The 20,429-nt window shown below is 35.1% G+C and overlaps 4 protein-coding genes across 7 annotated transcripts; 3 read left to right on the forward strand and 1 right to left on the reverse strand.

Annotated features, from left to right (window-relative positions):
• Nucleotides 1–291: 291 nt before the first annotated feature.
• Nucleotides 292–3,289, forward strand: LOC143460506 (pyridoxal phosphate phosphatase PHOSPHO2-like). The gene has a single exon (XM_076958031.1). It carries the CDS (start codon nucleotides 641–643, stop codon nucleotides 1,373–1,375), a length of 735 nt encoding a protein of 244 aa, XP_076814146.1. The 5' UTR covers nucleotides 292–640; the 3' UTR covers nucleotides 1,376–3,289.
• A 42-nt stretch (nucleotides 3,290–3,331) lies between these two features.
• On the forward strand, nucleotides 3,332–8,115 carry LOC143460498 (tRNA-dihydrouridine(47) synthase [NAD(P)(+)]-like). Its single transcript, XM_076958019.1, has 12 exons — nucleotides 3,332–3,471; nucleotides 3,758–3,821; nucleotides 4,016–4,135; nucleotides 4,212–4,398; nucleotides 4,499–4,881; nucleotides 5,815–5,967; nucleotides 6,112–6,228; nucleotides 6,345–6,521; nucleotides 6,940–7,115; nucleotides 7,230–7,418; nucleotides 7,693–7,821; nucleotides 7,995–8,115. The coding sequence occupies exons 1-12, from the start codon at nucleotides 3,410–3,412 to the stop codon at nucleotides 8,065–8,067; spliced, it is 1,830 nt and encodes a 609-aa protein (XP_076814134.1). The 5' UTR covers nucleotides 3,332–3,409; the 3' UTR covers nucleotides 8,068–8,115.
• A 1,794-nt stretch (nucleotides 8,116–9,909) lies between these two features.
• On the forward strand, nucleotides 9,910–20,420 carry LOC143469030 (uncharacterized). Of its 4 annotated transcripts, XM_076966681.1 has the most exons (15): nucleotides 9,910–9,992; nucleotides 10,159–10,259; nucleotides 10,497–10,600; nucleotides 10,730–10,817; nucleotides 10,892–11,056; nucleotides 11,130–11,254; nucleotides 13,417–13,566; nucleotides 13,674–13,924; nucleotides 14,000–14,112; nucleotides 14,375–14,457; nucleotides 14,615–14,815; nucleotides 14,899–15,063; nucleotides 18,081–18,150; nucleotides 19,386–19,526; nucleotides 20,282–20,420. In XM_076966681.1, the coding sequence occupies exons 2-15, from the start codon at nucleotides 10,221–10,223 to the stop codon at nucleotides 20,357–20,359; spliced, it is 1,773 nt and encodes a 590-aa protein (XP_076822796.1). In that variant the 5' UTR covers nucleotides 9,910–9,992; nucleotides 10,159–10,220; the 3' UTR covers nucleotides 20,360–20,420. The 4 variants fall into 4 exon arrangements, with proteins under 4 accessions (XP_076822796.1, XP_076822950.1, XP_076822720.1 ...); XM_076966835.1 differs by lacking the exon at nucleotides 10,159–10,259 and having other exon boundaries at nucleotides 9,975–10,115; XM_076966605.1 differs by lacking the exon at nucleotides 9,910–9,992 and having other exon boundaries at nucleotides 10,122–10,259.
• On the reverse strand, nucleotides 15,299–16,954 carry LOC143469498 (uncharacterized). The gene is made up of 3 exons (XM_076967248.1): nucleotides 16,842–16,954; nucleotides 16,573–16,714; nucleotides 15,299–16,459 (listed from the first exon to the last, which is right to left on the reverse strand). Exons 2-3 carry the CDS (start codon nucleotides 16,678–16,680, stop codon nucleotides 16,148–16,150), a joined length of 420 nt encoding a protein of 139 aa, XP_076823363.1. The 5' UTR covers nucleotides 16,681–16,714; nucleotides 16,842–16,954; the 3' UTR covers nucleotides 15,299–16,147.
• Nucleotides 20,421–20,429: the final 9 nt, after the last annotated feature.

Consider the following 20,429-nt stretch of genomic DNA (forward strand, 5'->3'; position numbering starts at 1 on the left):
GCCAAAATGTGCGAAGCGCAAAAATTTGAGTTCTAACGCCGTGACCGCCACAAGCCTACTGCCCAAAACTGGGTTCTTGAGGAAAAGAGTTGTTTCAACTTTGCTGATCCTAAATATGTTAGTGTCTGCTGTGAATGTATATATAATACCGTAATAAAAATCGTATAAACATTAGTCTACTAATTTATATTTTGCTATAATGCAAGGAAAATTTTTTGTGGGCCTTTGTATTGCATTTTTTGTGTTGCTTGTACGTCACGTCAAGTCTCGCTATGTTAGCCACGTTCCGTGACGTCAAACCAAACAAATTAAGTGCGCAGAATTCAAACAGCTGTGAAATGAATCCCCCGAAATAAATTTTTCTTTGTTATATAAAGAAATTGATATACTATTCACCTAAAATTAGATCATAGTTATTTGATGGCCAAAACGCTTGCAGCGAAGAGCAAAAAACCGAAGTGGGTCAACAATTTCCATTGTTGAGGCAAGGCAAACAGATTTTAAAACACATAAGTTTTAATCTACTGTATTTGGAAAAAGCGATCAAAAAATTTTTGCCAGCTATAGAAGTGACTGACATAGCTCGGAAAGGGACTATGGTTTAAATTTTTCTATATTTTTACTTAAAAACAGCTGAAATATGAACAAAAAGACAAGTAAAAGGTTAGTTGTATTTGACTTTGACCATACTTTTGTACAAGACAACACTGATATGGTTGTATTTGACATGATACAATCAAGTGAAGCAAAGCAAGCTTTATGGAATCAGTACGAAAAGGGTAAATGGACAAACTTTATGAATGAAGTCTTTGACTATTTGTACAACAACAAGTTTACATTAAATGAGATGAAGATGAAATTAAAAAATATGAAAATCGTGGATGGGATGCTAGAATTGTTTGAATTCCTGAAAGCCAATTCTCACATATTTGACTGCATCATTGTTTCTGATTCTAATCAATGGTTTATTGAGAGCATTTTAGAAGTGCAAGGATTGCGCTCCATTATAAAGCATATTTGTACAAACAAAGCCACCATTCAAAATGGCAAGCTTCATGTACTAAATTGCCATTCACACAGTCATTCTGCATGTCCAGTCAACATGTGTAAAGGGCAATTGTTAATGGAATACAAAGATGAAATGCTGAAAAGTGGAACTAACTACATTAGTGTTTGCTATATTGGAGATGGCTCAAATGATTATTGTCCATGTGAAAGATTACACTCCAATGACTATGTATTTGCTCGAAAAGATTACCCTCTTGAGAAAAAAATCATTTCATCTTCTACGTTGTCAACAAAAAACATTTTAGCAAAGTGTGCATTTTGGGTTAGTGGTGTGGACATTTTGCATAAAATAAAGCATTTAATTTAGCCTGGAAATTGTGTTGTGTGAAAGATTGTTTATTGTGCATTCAAAGATCAATTAAACGTGGGCTTGAAATGTTTTATCAAATGGATAAAGTGTTGAATTTATTTTCAAATGCAATTATTCTGTGCATGTTTAAAATTGTGGTAACATTTTTTGGATGTTCTTATCTCTACCGTTTCTCATGACAAACACAGCATAGCACTTATTACAACCCCAAATTAATATACTACAGTAGTTACATACTATTAACTAGAAAGTAAAGATTGTACACTGTTTTTATGGTATTGGAATCTTTATCCATGAACTGAGAAAAGCCTTTGCATGAACTAAACTAAGCGATGATTTCTCACCACCCGAGAATAGCTTTGGTCATTTATTGCGCTTGCCTGTGTGTGTTTTTTTTTGCCGGTTGTTGATAATTTGTTTTTCTTTTAAGTTTTAATAACCTTTCTCATGTTTGGGACTGTTCACCCAAGTGTGTTATAAAAAGGCAACAACGATATTTGAGGAGTGTGCTTAAAAAGTAAAAATACTAAATTACTTCTAAATATGATAATAACTTTGGGAAATAAATTGTAAAAGTTTTTAAAATAAATCGCTAAATTATGTATATTTATAAACTTTTTTAAAGCATTATTAAAAGCTAAGCTGGTAGTTCAGTACACTACTATGTATTAAATAATCAAAGCTTGTTTGAACGAAATACTTACCTACCATCTTACAGCACACTTGTATTATTACCATTTTGTATGTTTTAAGCCCTTGGGCATTACCGCTTCCTGTTCCTTAATTCTTCATGAGTACGTTCTTTGAAGAGCCATAACGGTCAGCATCATAATCTTGTCTCCGCACAGTGAATGGCTAAAAATTGAAGATACTATACGAGTTCCTATATTAAATAATGTTGAATTAGTTTTTACTTGTCACATAGTAAAACAATCGTTTACCGATTTTCAATTTTTGGAAATCAGTTTCCTCAAATTCTGTTATTATTAAGAAAAATGTTTTTTGTGTATCTGTGATTTGGTAAGCTTAGACATTTGTTGATTGTGTTTTCAATACGAGTGCAGTATGCAGTGAACCTCGCATATGACGGATAACCAGCATAACTGCTTATATCGGATGAAAAGGTTGATTTGGATGGTTTCCTATTTTTTTTAATGCATTCTACTTTGCTGGTAATGGATCTGTGGACAAATGTATAGCAGATAACTTTTACACTCTACAGTCCCTTTGAGACATAATGCAAAATACCTCGTACATAACGGATCCATTAGTTTTGCAAAAAAATTGATTGTTGACACTGGCACTAGGGTTGCTAACTTACTATTATATATAAAATGGTCTTCCTAAAAGCAAATGATGATATCTTGGCGCAGAGCCCGCAATTATTGTGTTACCTATCACAGTGTGAATCCATATGCAGTGCCTTGTGATGTCATACATGAAATTAAAGCTTGCATTTTCGCTTGTTTTTTGCACTTTTTGAAAGGATAACTGACTAATTCAGATTATTTAGCAACCCTACTGTAAAACCAATTATAACTACAACTGCAAAGTGACTACAAGGTTGTTCATGTTGTACTCAGAATCAGTGGTTTACTTTTGTTAGGATTTTAGCGCCTATCAGTACATCACAAATGAAAAGTAAAGTTCATGAATCATATTGTAATCCAAAGGTAAAAGCGCTGAACTTGACTGCATATTTAATAGGTTTCATAATCATAACCTCATTACACATCATTATTGTTTAGTGCGGAACTGACTTTGTATGCATTTAATACTCCTGCAAGAATAACATATATACACGTATAATATGAAAAAAAGTTGCAATGAATATTTAAGATTTTTCAACTGTTTTGTAAAATTGCTGCATAGTGTTCCACTTTGATGTATTATCTCTAATACGAACATAGACTTTTATTTTTTAGGGATATCATATTTCTTTCTTTTTATTGTCTAAAATAAAAATTATAGAGACATCTTAGCTGGATCTTTATGTGTGAAAGTTGTCATCAATAAACTTGGTATAAAAATATGAGTAATTATAAAAGTTTTATACCTGAGAGTGGTGATGGAAATGCTTACATCAAGAGAGAGTATGTCATGTTTTCAGTTTAGTTTAGTTAATTTTTTTTATCTGAGAACTAAATCTGATATTATTATTTTGAACCAATGGTGCACTTAAAAATTTAGTTCTAGCATAGTTTGTTAACAATAAATAATTAAAACAGGTGTATATACTACTGAAAAGTTATAAGTAATACCATTTATGCCGTATCGTTCAATGAGTATGTAGTTTTAAACTCCTTCTTTTGATCAAGTTTTATGGGCAAGATGAACATTTGCACACAAAGTTTTTCTTTATACGTTTTGCAATTATAGGTTTGTTTTAGCAAAGAAAGGTGGCAATGAAAGGAAAAATGTTACAGGAGAAATTTTGTCTGTTGTAAGTCATTGCTTTGCTTTACTGTGCTTAAATGTGACTATATAATGTGACTATATTATTGCAGGTTAATATCATTACAAAGCAATTGGTATTATTGCTGTGTTTGTTAATGATGCTTGTAAATATTCTGTTTGTCGATTATGGCAACATAACTTCCAGAATGATATTGCTTAAACAATTACTGATTTTATTAGGAAAGTGAAAACATCAATGCCACTAAATTGGAAAGCAAACATACAAAAGCTCGCGGACAAAACAAACGCAGACCTCGGCCGCAGAAAGAAAAGCTTGAGGAAAAACTGTGTCCAAGTAAGGTAAGGGGCTGTCATATTTTGCATAATTGCTTGCCATCACCTTTAATAGCAACAGATAGTGATTTTTGATTCAAAGATTACTGATGAAGGAACGTGTACTTTTGGTGACAAATGCAAATATCTTCATGACATATCAGATTACATGAAAATCAAACCTTCTGATCTTGGAGAAGACTGTTTTTCATACAGAAAGTATGGATTTTGCAATTATAGCTATGCTTGTCGATTTGCTGGTGACCATGTTGAATACAATCCTGAAAACGGTAAATACATTATGTTGTACCAACTTAAAATGCCACTGTTCTTTTTTTGACAAGGACAAGATGATCACATTGCACAATTATTATTGAATGTTTTCATTAGGATACAGCAATGTAGTGGATGAAGATATGAAGTCTACGCAGTATGTTCCTGTAAAGAATGTGCTGTCAAGGGATTTACAACTAAGCTTACGGAAACGCAAAGTTGGTTTCAACCGGACAGAAACTGCATTAAAAGGCATTTCTCTTAAGCAAGAGAAAAGGCGGAAGTGTGCCAAGGATGAAAGTAATGACATAGACAACGATGACCAAAAAACTGGGACTTTGAGTTCAGTAAATGTGACACATGATACTGAACCTGATAATAGCGTTTCAACAGAATCGAATAGTGGCTGTGTCCTTGACAGTGATGTCATTTCTTTGAGACCACCGGAAAAGAAGAAAATTGATTTCAAAAATAAATTGTATTTGGCACCATTAACCACTGTAAGCTACTTAAATTTCTTACAACATTGTAAAAACAGCATATAGTTTGGCACTCTGAAGGTTAACTTTATATTTTTCGACACGAGCTTTCACAAGCATAAGCTTGCTTCTTCAGGTGTTCTGTGAAAAGTGTTAATTTTTTATGTTCTTTTTTCAGAGTACACCTGAAGAAGCAAGCTTATGCTTGCGAAAGCTCGTGTCAAAAAATATAAAGTTAAACTTCAGAGTGCCAAAATATATCTTGTTTTATTTTACTTTAAAATCTGGTTAACACTTTTCAGACAACATTAAAACATATTGTTTTTGTGAAGTTTGTTCGTTGCCACCAGCATGTTTGCCATTTTGTAAGTATTATGAAAAATTCTGACGTCATTTAGTGCCTGGATATGGCTGCTCTGCCCCACCTTATTTACGCCTCTGCATTTAATGTCTTCATTTAAAATTGTTTTTAAACTAATATTTAACAATAATAACATTTATATAGCATCTGAAAGTATAAAACAACAAGTACAGAGCTACTGTAAGCTATAACAGCATATACAATAACGGTATAAAATTAAAATATATTAGAACAGTATAATATTTTCAAAGTACTCATCAATTTCACATAATTTTGAAAAGCTGGGCCAAAAATTGAGCTTTTGCTAATAAAGTGGGCGAAGGCCAGCCGTTCAAGCCACAAAATACCACATAATAATTAATCACAAAATTTGACGAGTCTGATAAAAAAATTTGCCTAGAAGATAAAGTAACTTTTGGAGGTCTGAATGTGGTACCATTTGTCCTTTAAAAGGTTTTGCAAGTCCTTTTTTTATATCCAGATTGGTGACATTTTAAGCAAAATACAGACAATCCCCTACTAGTGGTAACAGTTTAATGCAGTAGTGCAATTCGTTTATCAGAATATAACTCTGTTTTACTTTGTATGGACAGTGTGGGAATTTACCGTTTCGTGTCACGTGCAAAAGACTTGGAGCAGATATAACATGTGGTGAAATGGCTGTAGCCACAAATCTTTTGCAAGCAAATATCTCAGAATGGGCACTGATGAAGCGTCATCCAAGTGAAGATATATTTGGTGTGCAAGTTAGTACACTCCTACTTAGATTGTTCTAGCAATTATAGGGAGTATTTACTATGTCTCGTGTGCTTTTGTTTTTTTGCTTTTGTATTGTATGGCTATTAAGAAAATGTTCTGCATGAACATAAAACTATTTAATTATGGTCTAGTTATGTGGTGCTTTTCCGGACACAATGGCAAGATGTGCAGAACTACTGAACAAAACCTGTGATATTGACTTCATTGATATTAACTTGGGCTGTCCAATTGATTTGATTTATAAAAAGGTAACACCACTTGAATGTGTGATGGATAGGAAAGAATTCAGTGATCAAAGAAGTCTCCAAATGGAAAAAAATTCTGCCATCAAATAATTCATGGCTTGTGTGCTTTGTTTATTAAGGGTGCGGGGTCAGCCTTAATGAGGCGAAGCAAAAAACTGTTTGATATCACAACCTGCATGGAGGCGGTACTTGATATTCCATTGACATGCAAGTTGCGCACCGGGATAGAAACAGGGAAAAATAATGCACATTCTATCTTGCCTATAATTCGTGATTGTAATGTTGCATTGGCAACGGTAAGTTGTATCTATGTATGTTAGGACCATATAGGACAATTTAAGTTTAAGTAACATTAAGTACAAATGTTATCCACTTGAGTAATATTAATATATTAAAACAGTTATCTTGATGGTTAATCAAGAACTACATGAAATCCCCACCCAAGTTCAAAAGAATAGTTAACTAAAGTTGTGAAATTAATTGTTATCAAAAAACAGGCTTTAAGATGTTACCTGTTTTTTACCTGTAAGTATTGTATGTGAAATTGTAAATGGTAATTTAAACTGGTTCACTTGTAAATGTTCCAAGTAGATGATGTTTTTTGCTATGTTCCATACTTAGCTAAGACGTTGATGACATAATTATTGACAGTACAAGGATGACCTGACTCCTATTACTACAGAAATATTTATACTTGAGCGATATATTCTTCAGGTGCATGGCAGATCTCGTGAAGCAAGATACACTAGGGTAGCAGATTGGAATTACATTGATAAATGTGCCCAGGCTGCTGACCCCATGCCTGTGTTTGGTAACGGTGATGTTCTTTCTTACCACGATTATTATTCAGCTCTTGACAACACTTCTGTTGCGGGTATTATGATAGCAAGGTAATATTTCAGCTTTTGCATTGTCATCCAAATGTTATTTCATTGGATGTCAACTTTTGAAAATTTGGTCTGGTTGGTATGTTGATTGTTCATTTTTGTCACTTTTGTTTAAAGAGGCGCGCTTATAAAGCCATGGATTTTTACGGAGATAAAGGAACGAAGAGATTGGGATATATCAAGTTCTGAAAGACTTGATTTGCTTAAAAACTTTGTGAATGAGGGCCTTATGCATTGGGGATCAGACACAAGAGGCATTGCCACTACGAGGAGGTTTTTGTTAGAATGGTGCTCCTTCTTGCATAGGTTTGTGTGCTATTATGATGTGGCTTTACTACGTTTCCAAATCTACCTGCATTATAGTTGGAAAAGCAAAGGCTGGGTGCTGAAAGCAGATCTCTATTTTAACCCCAACCACGCCATAACTACAGTAATCCAAAATCTCAACATAACCCAAAATATCTTAACTATTGTCAAGTTTTAGCAATACTGTCTCAATTGTAATGATATTATTTCAGTGGAGGCTTAAGGACGTACCTGCGTTGCTCACAACCTTAATCATCACGCTGGTTTTCTTTAGGTACATACCTGTTGGTTTGTTAGAACATGCGCCACAAAGAATCAACGAACGGCCTCCATATTATTTTGGTAGAGACGACCTGGAAACGCTGATGGCTAGTCCTAATTGCAACGACTGGGTTAAGATTAGGTGTTTATGAATTCATCATTTATCATTATATAAAGTTATAGTGTTAAGCCTGGTTCTTCTAGAAGTCCGTTCGTGAAGAAGTCCAATTACGAAATTTTGATAGTAAAACTGGTAGTATGTATTATTCGTTGTTGTTTTCAGGATATTACTTAACCGATTTTTTTTATTTTCAGCGAAATGTTACTGGGAAAAGTTCCAGAAAATTTTGAATTTCTTCCTAAACACAAGGCTAATGCGTATAAGTAATAATATTGCTATGGCGTGCTGTGTTGGAAAATAAATCATTGACGTGTGCAGGGTGTAAGGAAGTGAGCACTTACGAAACTAAATATGTGGTGCAACGTGCAAGGCCGAATTACCCGCGTGTTTACCAAGGAAAATATGATGGTTTATAAAACAATAACAGGGTTCATAACGTTTGTGCTATCTTAGACCTATAAAATTCATGACAATCAATCATTTTTTGTTGTCGTTCCCACAACGCTTATGACGAAAAATAAGAAATTGATTGATTAAATGGTTACAATAACAAAATAGATGAAAATCTTTTTCCCTCTCAGACATTTTATGCTAGGGAAAGTGTAGGACCGAAATGACAAGAAAGTGAAGATACTGCTTCCAGACAAAAAAAGCTATTTTAGCTGTTTTAAGTAGAAATAGTTAGTGTATTTAAAGTATTATTTTTTGATATTGTCCAAAGATTAGGTTGTAGTAATTTTACAGTAGAAACGTAAGCACAGACCAATGTGTTTAGCTCCCACTACTCGCTTAACGAAAGTTATTAGTTAATTATCAACTTCTTTGTATTAAGTGGAGGCATATGTGACGATATATACGGCACTGTCCCTTTCGGTTCTTCGTAGATAGGCCTATTCCATATATACAACACATGGAAATTTAATTGTTAAAAGTAAATCGTGTAGCGTAAAGCGCCACATCCTGCAGTTTATAGACTTTCCAACAGTAGGCCTTCAACCTGCAGAAACAAACTTTGTCATCTCATATAGCTTAGCATAAACATTATGCTTCCTGTATCAGTGACGAGATAAAGATGTAACTTATAAGCTAATCTCTTAGCGACGAAACTGTATAGAATTCAAGATGGAATTTTGATAGTTTAAATATAAAAAAAAACTATTTAATGGGCATATTCATAGCCTAACAGTAGCCTATGTATTATATTTTACTGCCAGCGATTTAGACTTAATTTAATTTTTTTAGTAGCCTATAGGCCTATGCTACAATATAAATCCGTAAATTTATTAAATTAATGCACAACTTAAACTTAATAAAATGCCTTTTAATCTTCATGTATGAATATAAACGTAAGTCCATCGCACAATTACAGTAGCCTAAATAAGCGCGGTCTACAACCGTAAATTGTTGCACTTGACCGACAATGAACGAATTTCAAACCAAAGAAAGTTTCATATTGATAATTAATATATGCAATAACGCATAATTGAAGAACAAAGATAATTTTGAAGAAGCTGTTGTGATCTCGGCAGCAGTGTTAGCGTCCATTTAGTATACCATAAACATTTCTTTAATATCTTATAAATAATACTTAAACCTAAAGCACTTACAAAAATACAGGTTATATTTGACGCATTTAATTTTAACAGAGCCTAGGCTTTTGTAAATGAAGTATCTCGTATCAGACAGAATTTTTGATGTTTAAATACAGAGAAATGATTCCGTTGTTTTTTGGCCATAAATTTTAAATATAACAGAATATATTATAATGTAGAAAATATGAGTTTTGTGCATACTAAAGCCCGTTTACAAAAGTAGTGTTCGTACAATACAGTTTTAGATGTTCTAAAAATCTAAAATAATTGCAAGCAAATCTCGGTGAATAAAAATATTTGTATACCTGTTATCGTTCACGTAAGTAGGCCTATACAACCCCAAAATCTTGTAAAAGTGATGAGGTTGCATAAACAAGAAGGTTTTATTTTCAGACATTAATTTTTCATAGACCCTTTATTTATAAGGCACTGTTTTATTTGTAAGATTTGTTTTACAACAAACCAGTAAACAATAAACACGCAATGGAATGTATAATAATAGTTCAATTGTCCTTAGGTTTTCATAATAGTATCAAATTTCATGGCATCGGCCGTTTCTTGGGTGATATAAGATTACTATCCTATGGGGACGTCTGTCAGGTAATAGCTGCTAAAAAATTTTATTGGCATATGTTTCTACCTTTTGAAGCAAAAGTTTTGAAAGCGGAAAGAATATAATTTTCGATGTTCATATTTAGTAGCAAAGGATAATAGCTCTTCAAGGTTTGTAGTTACAAGATAATTCATTTAAAATTTCATAATGTAGACGTTTTACGATGACATAAACTTGGAGTTCATGTCAGTCTTTGTGTCGTGTAAACATTCAAGATGATTCCAACGTATTCACCTGTCCCAGATGTAAACCCTGTGAGTTGAGGTTTGCTATATGAACGAGACAGAGAAAAATGTAGGCCTATGTATACTGATTAATAGCCTACCTGCAACTAACGTTGCTGCGGATAGTAGACTAGTTTTTGCCTGTGTCAATTACGCTGAATTTGTCGGTTACTTACCAGTCATACAGTGCAACAAATCTCGTGTAGATTTCTAGATCACAGTTTACAGACAAATAAACGGTTTAATTGTAGGCCTGTGTTGTTGCAGAACGTGAATATGCAGCATTCCCCAATTCTGCCGCCATTTACTCCCCACTCAAGGATCCGAGCAGCTATGCAAAGCAGGCCTGGTGCTAGCCCATGGCAGGCTACGTAACTTGCATTTTTAATTTTGTGTTAAAAATTAGAATAATTATTTTGGACAATTGATCTATCGGTAACCTGTCATTTACTTATATGCAAACTTGTTCCTAAATTTAAAACAGCTGTTCGTTCTATTAGGCGTGGAACTGAACGCTTTCCGCCTCTAGCAAGAACGGCAGACAATTGGAGGCACACTATAGATGATCAATATCTTGAATCAATGACGGTTTGAGCATTGGATGACTTGGTACCTTACCGGTTTACATTTACTTCAACCATATTAAATTTTTCAAACTACAGCTACTTTCACCTGTCATACACACCGAACAAAACAAGAGCTTCCAGTCAGCTACGATATTAAGATCTGTACCTATAATGCGTCGACATCTTGACACATTCGGTGGAAGAACTTTTTCCCTTCCTGCAAAAACAAAACCTGTTCCTTTCCATACTGGACGGTTTATTGTAAGCTTGGGAAGTTTCTTAGTATAAACATTTTTAATAGTTTTTAAATTTCCAACATATATTATTCCTGTAGTACGATCCACAAAATCGACCCGTATTTTTGGAAGAATTAACGCAAAATCAAAGACTGCAGGCCGAGGTTGCAATGGTAGAGAAAGTCAGAGGCTTAAAGCGAAAACGGGAAGCTTTAGAACATCGGTAAGTTCGTGTATGTATCCGTGCACTTAAGAATCTTATTATCGCTCTAAACCTGGCCACAAAATAAAGACCCAGTCCTTGGGCTGGTGTTTTAAATTAATCATCCTCGTTCACATAATGCAGCATGACGTTAACGTTTCCTTTTGTTGATATTAATGTAAATTAGCGATATATTTTTGGCAATAACAGTTTAACCACAACATGTTATTATAAATCCTTTCCCCAGCATACTTACGGGCAAATATTCTTTGATTTAAGGCCAATTTTTTTTGGACTTGCCCTCACATTAACATGTTTGAGTTCGGTGACCGTGCTTATCTTCCAACGTTGTAGCGCCACTGTAATTTACTCCCTGCACGTTTTAAGCCGAGCTCAGGGCATTGACCCCTTCTCTCATTCGTTGATTGTTTGTGAGCGTATTTCTTTTTCGACCAGTCTACAACAAGGTTGGCACCATAATTTTCGCTCTCCACAGTCAATGGCGAATAATAAACAATACAATAAAAGTCATACTTCTTTTCTGCAAAATACTGATAGCCCAAAACATTAACAAAATATTGTAAAATATTTCTATATATAGCCAAATAAGTTAGGAAAAACTGCATGGGGCTAAACATCACAGGTGCTGGATGCGAGAAGTGCTATATTTTAAACGGTTCCATAGTGATTGTATCCACGGAATTGCACCCACAACGGATGGCAAACGTTCAGGGTTTGGGTCTGCTTCAAACAAGTACACTAATACATAAGGAAATACGTGCGTACGTACAGAACTGTTTATAATAGGCCTAGAACCGTATGGCTGGGTAATGCTGGTGCGCTAAAATATAAAGAAGGGCATTATTGGGCCGTGCTTCATCACAAATACCCTTTTGGGAGACATTGGCGTTTCACATCTTTATTCCATTTATTTCATCGCATTTTGTTATGTGCGATTACTTATCCGTTAAATGATCTAGATTTTAGAAAAACATATTTATCTTAACAGGTAGGTTACACGCATAGATATAAGCTCTATAACGTTAATATATTATGTTTATGCTATATCTATGGTTACGCGAAATCTAAATCGTTTTATATGGCGTTACAAAATCGTTTTATACGGTGTTTCAAAATTGTACAACATTAATTGCCAACTGTTGTTTTACGTATGAATGATAGAATGCATTTCATGATTTGGACATTTTGGACGAAATGGTCAAAGGCGGAAAGTAGGCAAATTCCATTACAGGTCGCTCCTTCGGTGTTCGTTTTTCTCATTTATTTTGATAAAGGTGAAGGGAAATAAATAGCCCATTGCCTCTTTCCCCGGGCACTGAAAACCCTAGGTACGCCTCTGATTCTGTGCGTGTGCGATTTAGTATTGGCTCAACCCCTTATGAATGCAATTCCGTGAGGGTGCAATTCTGTGTGGGCGCAATTACGTTGGGTGCAATCCCGTGTCGGCGCATTGCCGTAGCCACCATTTTAAACACCGGTTGTCGCATAATAAGAAACTTTTTTTTGCGAAAGTGTCGTTACTGTGACATTTTATATAGGCTAATTGTACGATTATAAGTTTAGTTTGGGCTATAGATTGGGACTATATTTCAACACTTGTACTCAGCCACATAAAAAAGATGTTTCGCCAAGAGCAGAACGTGCAGTTGTATATGGAAAAATACAGCATTAAGATCATTGCAAGCACTTTTTTGGGCATAAACGCAAAAGGTTAACACACTGTTGCAAGAAATTATGATTGAAGATAATTGCTAGCAGTTCACCATATTCTATTTCGAAATTTCATAAAAAGAATGCCGATTAACCATAAACGGATGCGACTGTCGAAGGTGGCTTAGTTTTCCTTAGGTGTGTGACAACCAAAACGGCGGCAGAGTAGATTTTCACCCACAAACTTTTGAAATTTTCAAATCTTCGTGAACCATTAAAACGGCTGAAACCATGCCAAAAGTGTGAGTTTTAAGTCGGCAGAAGGTCTTATTTTTTAAATATCTATCAAAAAGCTTATAACATTTGAATTAGCCTATACTACAGCTACTAATTTACATAAACATTGAAAATGGGATATCCATCCCCGGTCTCCCCTCAGCATACATACTGTCACCCATTTTAGCAAAAAAATGCGTATCACATCACAGTTTTGCGTTTTTGCTCTTTCGCAGATGGGGCGGGAGAAAGTTAAACCTGCAAGGCTTTGAAATGGCCAAAGGTGAAAGATATAGTTTGCAAGCCGAAATTCAGAAACTAAAGGAACTAATTTTACCAGCTACTGCAAGAGATATTTACACCGGACGAGGAATACGACTACCAGAGTACAATAGTTTTCTAAGCCCTTTATATACTTTAATATATCGAACAATGCAAACTCCTCTAACGATTTATAAGGATTTAGCCTGAGAATTGCTGTTTTTATTTGCAGATATCATCACACCTTGCGTGCAATGAAACGTCCTACTCCTGGAGAATTTCCTGCTCCTCCTCCACCAACCACAACCTTGGACTCTATTCGAGAACCGGCGATAAAACCATCTCCTTCTCCGCCTCCACGTCGCCATCAAACAATATTAAAGACTGCAGCGTCACGAGAAAGGGCCACTTTTAAACAGATAGGACCACAACCCCATGTCCGACAAAATGTAGACTTGTTGGTGCAAAGTGTACCGGTTCCTGGTATGTGATGACGTGACACTTAGAAAATTTTTTCATAGGTTCAAAAATTGTTCCATTACATTTTAATTTTCATAGCAATTTCAGTTTCCCCAACTCCACGAACCTTACCGGAAAAAACAACCATGAGTTCTATTAAAAATACCATTGAAGAAAAGAGGGAGCCAAAGCCACAGCCTCAACCCACTCCTGTAAGTTGCTTCTTGATTATTTTTTATCATCCATGGTAATCCATGATGTTCTTATGATAGATACAAGGTTTTCCATTAGTTTTCTATAAAAAGCTGATAATGGTGTTATAAGGTAGCGCTGGTGATAAAGGTCATCTCGCAAATAAACTGTAACTTCTTATAAGGGATAATTTTGCGTTGTAGTTACGAAAGTATCTGATTTCGGTCTATAGTCTGAATATGAATGTTTAGTTTCGCGTAATTTTTGTGTAACGTATGATAGATGATAAAAATGCACGAGCCAGTTGAACAGATAGAAGTTATCGAGCCTCCGCCCACATTGCCCGAAGAGGAAGAAAGTGACTTGTAAGTAGCCCTGCATATAACAACTAGATTGGTAGTTTTTTAAGTTTACCGACATTTCCTCACAATATGTCACTCACGAAAACAAAGTTTTTTTTAGCTTTTGATGTACTAACAGCCAGAAATATTTTTTTCTAAAATGTTATATACCAATTTTTAGAACAAAACAAAGTTCCCCTTTAGTAAGAGACACGCCGGTAGATCGATCGAGGTCCATGGCAGCCCCGAGCGCCAGCCCCGACGGAAAGACCCAGCTTAATCCGCTAATTTCTATTTCGGTACTGGAAGACTCAATTGTTACGGAGCAAAAATATTTAGAAATGAAGACAAAATATGATGAACTCGTTAAGGAAAGCGCTGAGTAAGTGATTTTTCAACAAACTGATTTGTTTTGAAATAGTTAGTATAACCAGACATATCGTTATGTTCACTTAACATTTGCAGGAACATCTCCTTTCACCAGGTGCTTTCAGTCTGCTCTGCAGATCTTACCCAACATCAACAACGATTTCTTTACTGCTTGTACGAATTTGCTGCGCAAAACCAACCCATCGGTCCGGAAGAATTTATTGCAATGTCTTGTCTCTCAGGCAAAATAGTCAAACTATCGTAAGTCAATACAGCTTTCGCAGAGTAAATGGTACAGGTCAGTGGTGTCCCAACTCTTTTTACTGAGGGCCATGTGCTACCAAGTTAACCAGTGGCCGGGCCATTTTGGCCTATACTGCCTATGTGTAAAGATTACTGCTTTGCCCATTACGTCAAAAAGATGGTGAAGATCATGAATAATGACATTGACTGCAAAACACATTTTGTAACCAAAAATTCTAAAAAGTAGTAAACATCGCCAAACGACTTAAAAAAGTCGCACAACAATTTATTTATTAATTTATCCGGAATGAAATTAATGATGTCATTTCACAAATGGGCGGATAAAGGATGGCAATGCCACATTGTGCATAGTGGTAGTAATGATGCTGCATCTTATGCATTGAAGGTTGCCAAGCCCGTAATGAGTTTCGTGGACGAGCTGCAAAGGTTACGGCAATTCCGTAACTTTTTTATCTTTGGTTCTAAGTTATGCGTGTGCCCGGTAATGGCCGCGGGCCATAGTTTGAACCCTCTGGTATAGGCTATATTTTTGCAAATTTACTTTCAACACAAAAATTTTACAAACAAATACGATAGGAACAAACACAACGTTCAAGCAATCGCGTAACACTGAATTTGTCAGGTAAATTAGCATTTAGAATGAGTATACAACGCTTTGCAAAAATGGCACACGTCCGCCTTGATATGTTGAAACGTGAAATAACACAGGAACGAACTTGAACTACTGTAACATATGAGAAAATTTCCTTATTGGAAACGCATAACGAGCAAAATATAGAGGAAATAACAGGTGTATTATTTGCACTAACACTAAAATTAATAATTAACCAAGGTATAAATTTATTACAGCAAAACAATGTTACGCAACAACACGCAAAGATTTTAGAATCTTTTGCAGATGATTTATGTAATTGACCTATCACACTACAAAGAATACATCATCATATTATTAAAAAGTATAAAGATACAGCATTTATACGAGTTACCACGTTGCACGCATTGCACGATCAGTATAATAAACTGTTATGCTCTAATTTACATTTTACATAGCCTATATGTATATAGGGTGTAGGCGCTTCGGTCAAGTCCAACCAACAGTTTCTTCCAACTTTGCAGTATTTGTACTGGAAGTGGAAATGTTCTCCAAAATAACTCGTGCAAGGTTGGCAGCTACCATAAGAGCAACGTAGGTCATGTAGAGGGCATTGATTAAAACAAAAGTAATGAAAGTGTAGGCGTAAAAGATGCATTTGTAGAGAATATGGAGAAAACGTTGCATACGCAACCACATAAGTCTTCGTTCACACATTTTGCGTTGATGGTTTACTTCATCGAGATTTCTACTAACTGTCGACAGTTCAGTGTCTAATCTTCCCAGTTCTGCCAGAAATACCTGTGCACAGACATAACTGTGTTACCCAACGTATAGAATATACTTAGGCTATGCTATAGGCTATAGCTTTGATTGAAACAAAGTTCAGTAAATCAGAAATCATGCAGGCTTACATATCTGTGTCTGTTTATTCTATCCTTTTCCTTCGTTAGTTCAATCTGCTTTCCGCATAATTGAATGAACTCGTCATTCTCTGTTTGAAGCCGATCTCCGATATCCATTTCAGTAAATATTAACAAAATGTTTTTAAAATACCTAAATCATATGCATATGATACTCACATTGTTTAGTGTTCACAAACATTTCCTATATTTTCCAAAATACTAATCGATTCATTTCAAGGAATAACTTAAATGCTTTGTAAATTTTAAAATCGTTTTACCTGCTTATGTAGTTATCGCATAGGCTTAGGCTATATCTATTAATTTTGTCACTTATTCGCTTGAAATTAGGCCTGAAATACTTTCTTTTCTCGAAGCACTGACTAACAGTACGTTTGCATCAACTGTACTGATTTATAGATCAAAACAACTAAACAAACTTATTGCTAATAACAGCACCCTTTGTCGCACGGTACAAAGTTCGTTTTTATCGTGAACGTTGCCCCTCTGCTGTGATTAGCGCTGCTAGTGTAATATTAACTATACCAGGGGTGGGCAAACTTGTTCTATGAAAGAGTCACTTGCGGAAAACTATAAACACCAGCGAGCCGCAAAATCAGTAATGATTGTCAATTTGGTTATTATATTATTAGTAGTCATTTTGGGATATTACTTTTCAACTAGAAGACCCATAAAAAACATGTCGGCGAGGCGCACTTTGACCACCTTTGCCATAGAGTGACTATAGAGTGTAGAATCTATACCTGAAAACAATGTCGGATTCTATGTCCATTGTTACGTCATAAACGAAATGCTGGCCTAAATAAAGAAAAAAATAGACAGAAACGTTCATAAACGGTACTCTTGGTAGCCTTTACAATTTTTTTGGAATTTTACGATTCGACTAGAAGAGCCACAAAAAACATGCTGACGAGCCGCAGTTTGCACACCCCTGAACTATACCATCGTTTACATGCATTGTAAAGAGAAACTTTTTTCTGTTAGGTGTTGTAACATAGATTTATTTATTTTATTGGAATTTGGTAGTAAAACTGACTAAGCTTATCTAATATAAAACTACAACGAATTGTGTCGCAACGCTAGTAAATGCATAACAGTCTTCATGTTGCTGACAAAGCTGGACTTTGGTCACTTGCCCTTTCTTATTTGCGCTACGTAGTCGTAATTATAAGGTGTCGCATTGGGTTTCAAGGTTTAAAGTTTACAAGTCCACATGGTTCATATAATACTTCACTCATTGTTTGAACTACAGTCACTGCAGTGGGAAATCGTAAACACAATAATGCAGCTGTAGGAGAAACTCATTATTACATAATGAAATGAAAACCTGCGATAGAATCTATTCTTACCAAAACAACAATAGTGTTAACTTGCAGGACATGTGCAGCTTTTGAGATTATTGTTGAGTTGAGTTTAAACAAGTTGAATATGTATGTAAACGTACACTGACTATTCTGTTAAATATATAGTACTACTATAAAAAGCATTACCTTTTGCAGACCATCCATACAAATGATGTTTGAGCAAATTAACTTCGCAGTGTTCGAAGAGTCCCTGGCGCAATACACCGTAAGTACCTGAACTGGTAAAGCTTAATCAAACATCCGCTTCAACAAACAAAACTTATCGCGGTAAACGTGGGATCTGTCAAAAAATAGTATTTTTCCAGTCTCCATGATTACAAGAATAAGATAAATATCATTATCTTTTCCGATCTTACATTTATAATAATTGGCATTCTATGTTGATATTGTTAAACTAATTAGGTGTATATGCAAACAAGAGTGCTACAAGCAGCAACGTTCCTTCTTTAAGAAAAGTACATAAAATTTAAATCAGTAATGAGGAAACAGATAAATAATTTCCATTGAACAATCCCATTCCACTGAATTCAAGAAACCGCTTGACCAAGAGCAATATAGCAATATAGCCAGGGTTGCCATACCGTCCTTATTTCTAAGATTTTTCCTTATTTTAAAGGTCCGTGTCTTAGAAAATATGTTTGTCCTTTTTTTTAAGAAATGTCCTTATTTTCACTTTCGTCCTTATTTTTAGGGCGGAGGTAGGCACTTTTGTCCTTATTTTGGGCATTTTGTCACCTTTAGTATACCATTTTGTACCAAAGAGATACCAAAATTATGAACATGCAGATAGTGTCTTGTTTTTTTTTTGTTTTTTTTTAGGAACATTGGTTGCTTTCTCTTGTTGTACACTGTTTAAGGAGGTATTCCTCGTTCATTTTCTAGTCGTCCTTATTTTTGAGTTTGAGACTGATGGCAACCCTGAATATAGCTCAATATAGCTCAATATAGCTCAATATAGCTCAATATAGCTCAATATAGCTCAATATAGCTCAATATAGCTCAATATAGCTCAATATAGCTCAATATGACTCAATATAGCAACTTTCAACATGCAAAGACTGTCCTTGAAAAGCTTTTCATAATGTTTAGTTTACAGCTGGCAATAATAAATACTAATAGAACGCGTTCCTAACCATTAGTCTTATTCTTCGCACCCATAGAAAACACTTGATGTGTTGTTGGAATGTTGCACTCCCTGCTTCTAAAAGGGATAAAAGAAGACCAAACGTTTTAACTTAAGTTGAGACCTAAATGTGTTCACTTGTGTTCAAATGTGTAAATGTGTTCACTCATATTTGATTGAAACGCAGCCGTCGTATAACAAAACTTAAATACCTTTACACCAAAATAATTTCTCTCCCGTAGATGTCGCACCCTTTTACAAATTTATTCCTGGGTTAGATTGAAAATGTCAATTGACTCCTGCAAAATTTTATGCAGGAATTGTTCTGTTCGGTAGACCGCACCGCCAGGGGACGCATTGGAGTAGGAGCGTTGTTGCAACTTTTAGGTACAACGCTGCAACGGCAGATAGAGCCTGACACCAAACTGGCTCAACAAATCATGGAAACAATGCAAAAGGTAATCTATCTACAGTACAATCAAACAAAAAATAACAGTATTTCTAAATTGCTAAATTCTATGATGAAAAATTTTCAAACATACTACAGTCAGAAACTTACGATGTTTGTTAGAAATAATACAATGTAACAATAAAAGTTACGTCTAAATTCCATAATAAATTTCTTGAAAAACGTAAGGACCGACTGTGAGATTTATGAAAATTGCTACCTACATATTGAGAGTTATAGTTTTAGACCAGAGACTGGCAATTGTTTTGCAATAAATGGTTCTTTGGATAGTACTAATTATATCATGGGCGGCGTGTAAATCTTATAAACACAAATAGCTAACAACGGTTTAATAAATTAGTGCTTTGTACTACTATCAATTACAGTAATACCTCGTGCAATAGCTGAAAATAGGGATTGATTTCTACATGTCAAGTAATTTCATTGTAATGCATAACGTGGCCATGTCGTGCACCGGATAAAATTGCTTTCAGGACCACTGTTTGATGTTTTCCACTCCTGTCTTAAACCATCGATTTTCTGTTGCCTTTCGGAAGCACTATTTATAAGCATGAAATAAAACACTAAGTATAGCATATAGCTTTTGTTAAGTTAAGTACAAAGATGAGAAGGGTTTCGCCAGATTTCAACTTGGTTGCTCTTAGATCAGATAAATTAGACACATTTTTCCGCAGAGTTAATTTTTTTGTACCTATCATTATATGCTAATGCTATCTTTTGTTAAACTGCTTATGTTTGTTTCAGGAATACACAAGTGATGTACCAAAACTCGACTTTCTCGCATACCTTCCGTATTTTCTCTATCTTGAAGAAATGACGTAATTAGAAAGTTCGGACACTCTCTGGGAGCGACAACTAACTGCCATTGGCTTTGGTTCATTCATGAAACGCA

This window comes from Clavelina lepadiformis, chromosome 1 (assembly GCF_947623445.1).
Source record: "Clavelina lepadiformis chromosome 1, kaClaLepa1.1, whole genome shotgun sequence".
Taxonomy (NCBI): Eukaryota; Metazoa; Chordata; class Ascidiacea; order Aplousobranchia; family Clavelinidae; genus Clavelina; species Clavelina lepadiformis.

Excerpts from the sequence above, each read along its gene's own strand:
- LOC143460506 (XM_076958031.1), top strand. The coding sequence starts at position 641 with ATGAACAAAAAGACAAGTAAAAGGTTAGTTGTATTTGACTTTGACCAT.
- LOC143460498 (XM_076958019.1), top strand. The coding sequence starts at position 3,410 with ATGAGTAATTATAAAAGTTTTATACCTGAGAGTGGTGATGGAAATGCT. Across the intron at positions 4,399-4,498 it reads TGAATACAATCCTGAAAACG|GATACAGCAATGTAGTGGAT; the intron begins GTAAATACATTA and ends TGTTTTCATTAG. Across the intron at positions 4,882-5,814 it reads ATTTGGCACCATTAACCACT|TGTGGGAATTTACCGTTTCG; the intron begins GTAAGCTACTTA and ends TTGTATGGACAG.
- LOC143469030 (XM_076966681.1), top strand. The coding sequence starts at position 10,221 with ATGATTCCAACGTATTCACCTGTCCCAGATGTAAACCCT. Across the intron at positions 10,601-10,729 it reads GCTAGCCCATGGCAGGCTAC|GCGTGGAACTGAACGCTTTC; the intron begins GTAACTTGCATT and ends TCGTTCTATTAG. Across the intron at positions 11,057-11,129 it reads TCCATACTGGACGGTTTATT|TACGATCCACAAAATCGACC; the intron begins GTAAGCTTGGGA and ends TTATTCCTGTAG.
- LOC143469498 (XM_076967248.1), bottom strand. The coding sequence starts at position 16,680 with ATGGATATCGGAGATCGGCTTCAAACAGAGAATGACGAGTTCATTCAA. Across the intron at positions 16,460-16,572 it reads GAATAAACAGACACAGATAT|GTATTTCTGGCAGAACTGGG; the intron begins GTAAGCCTGCAT and ends GTCTGTGCACAG.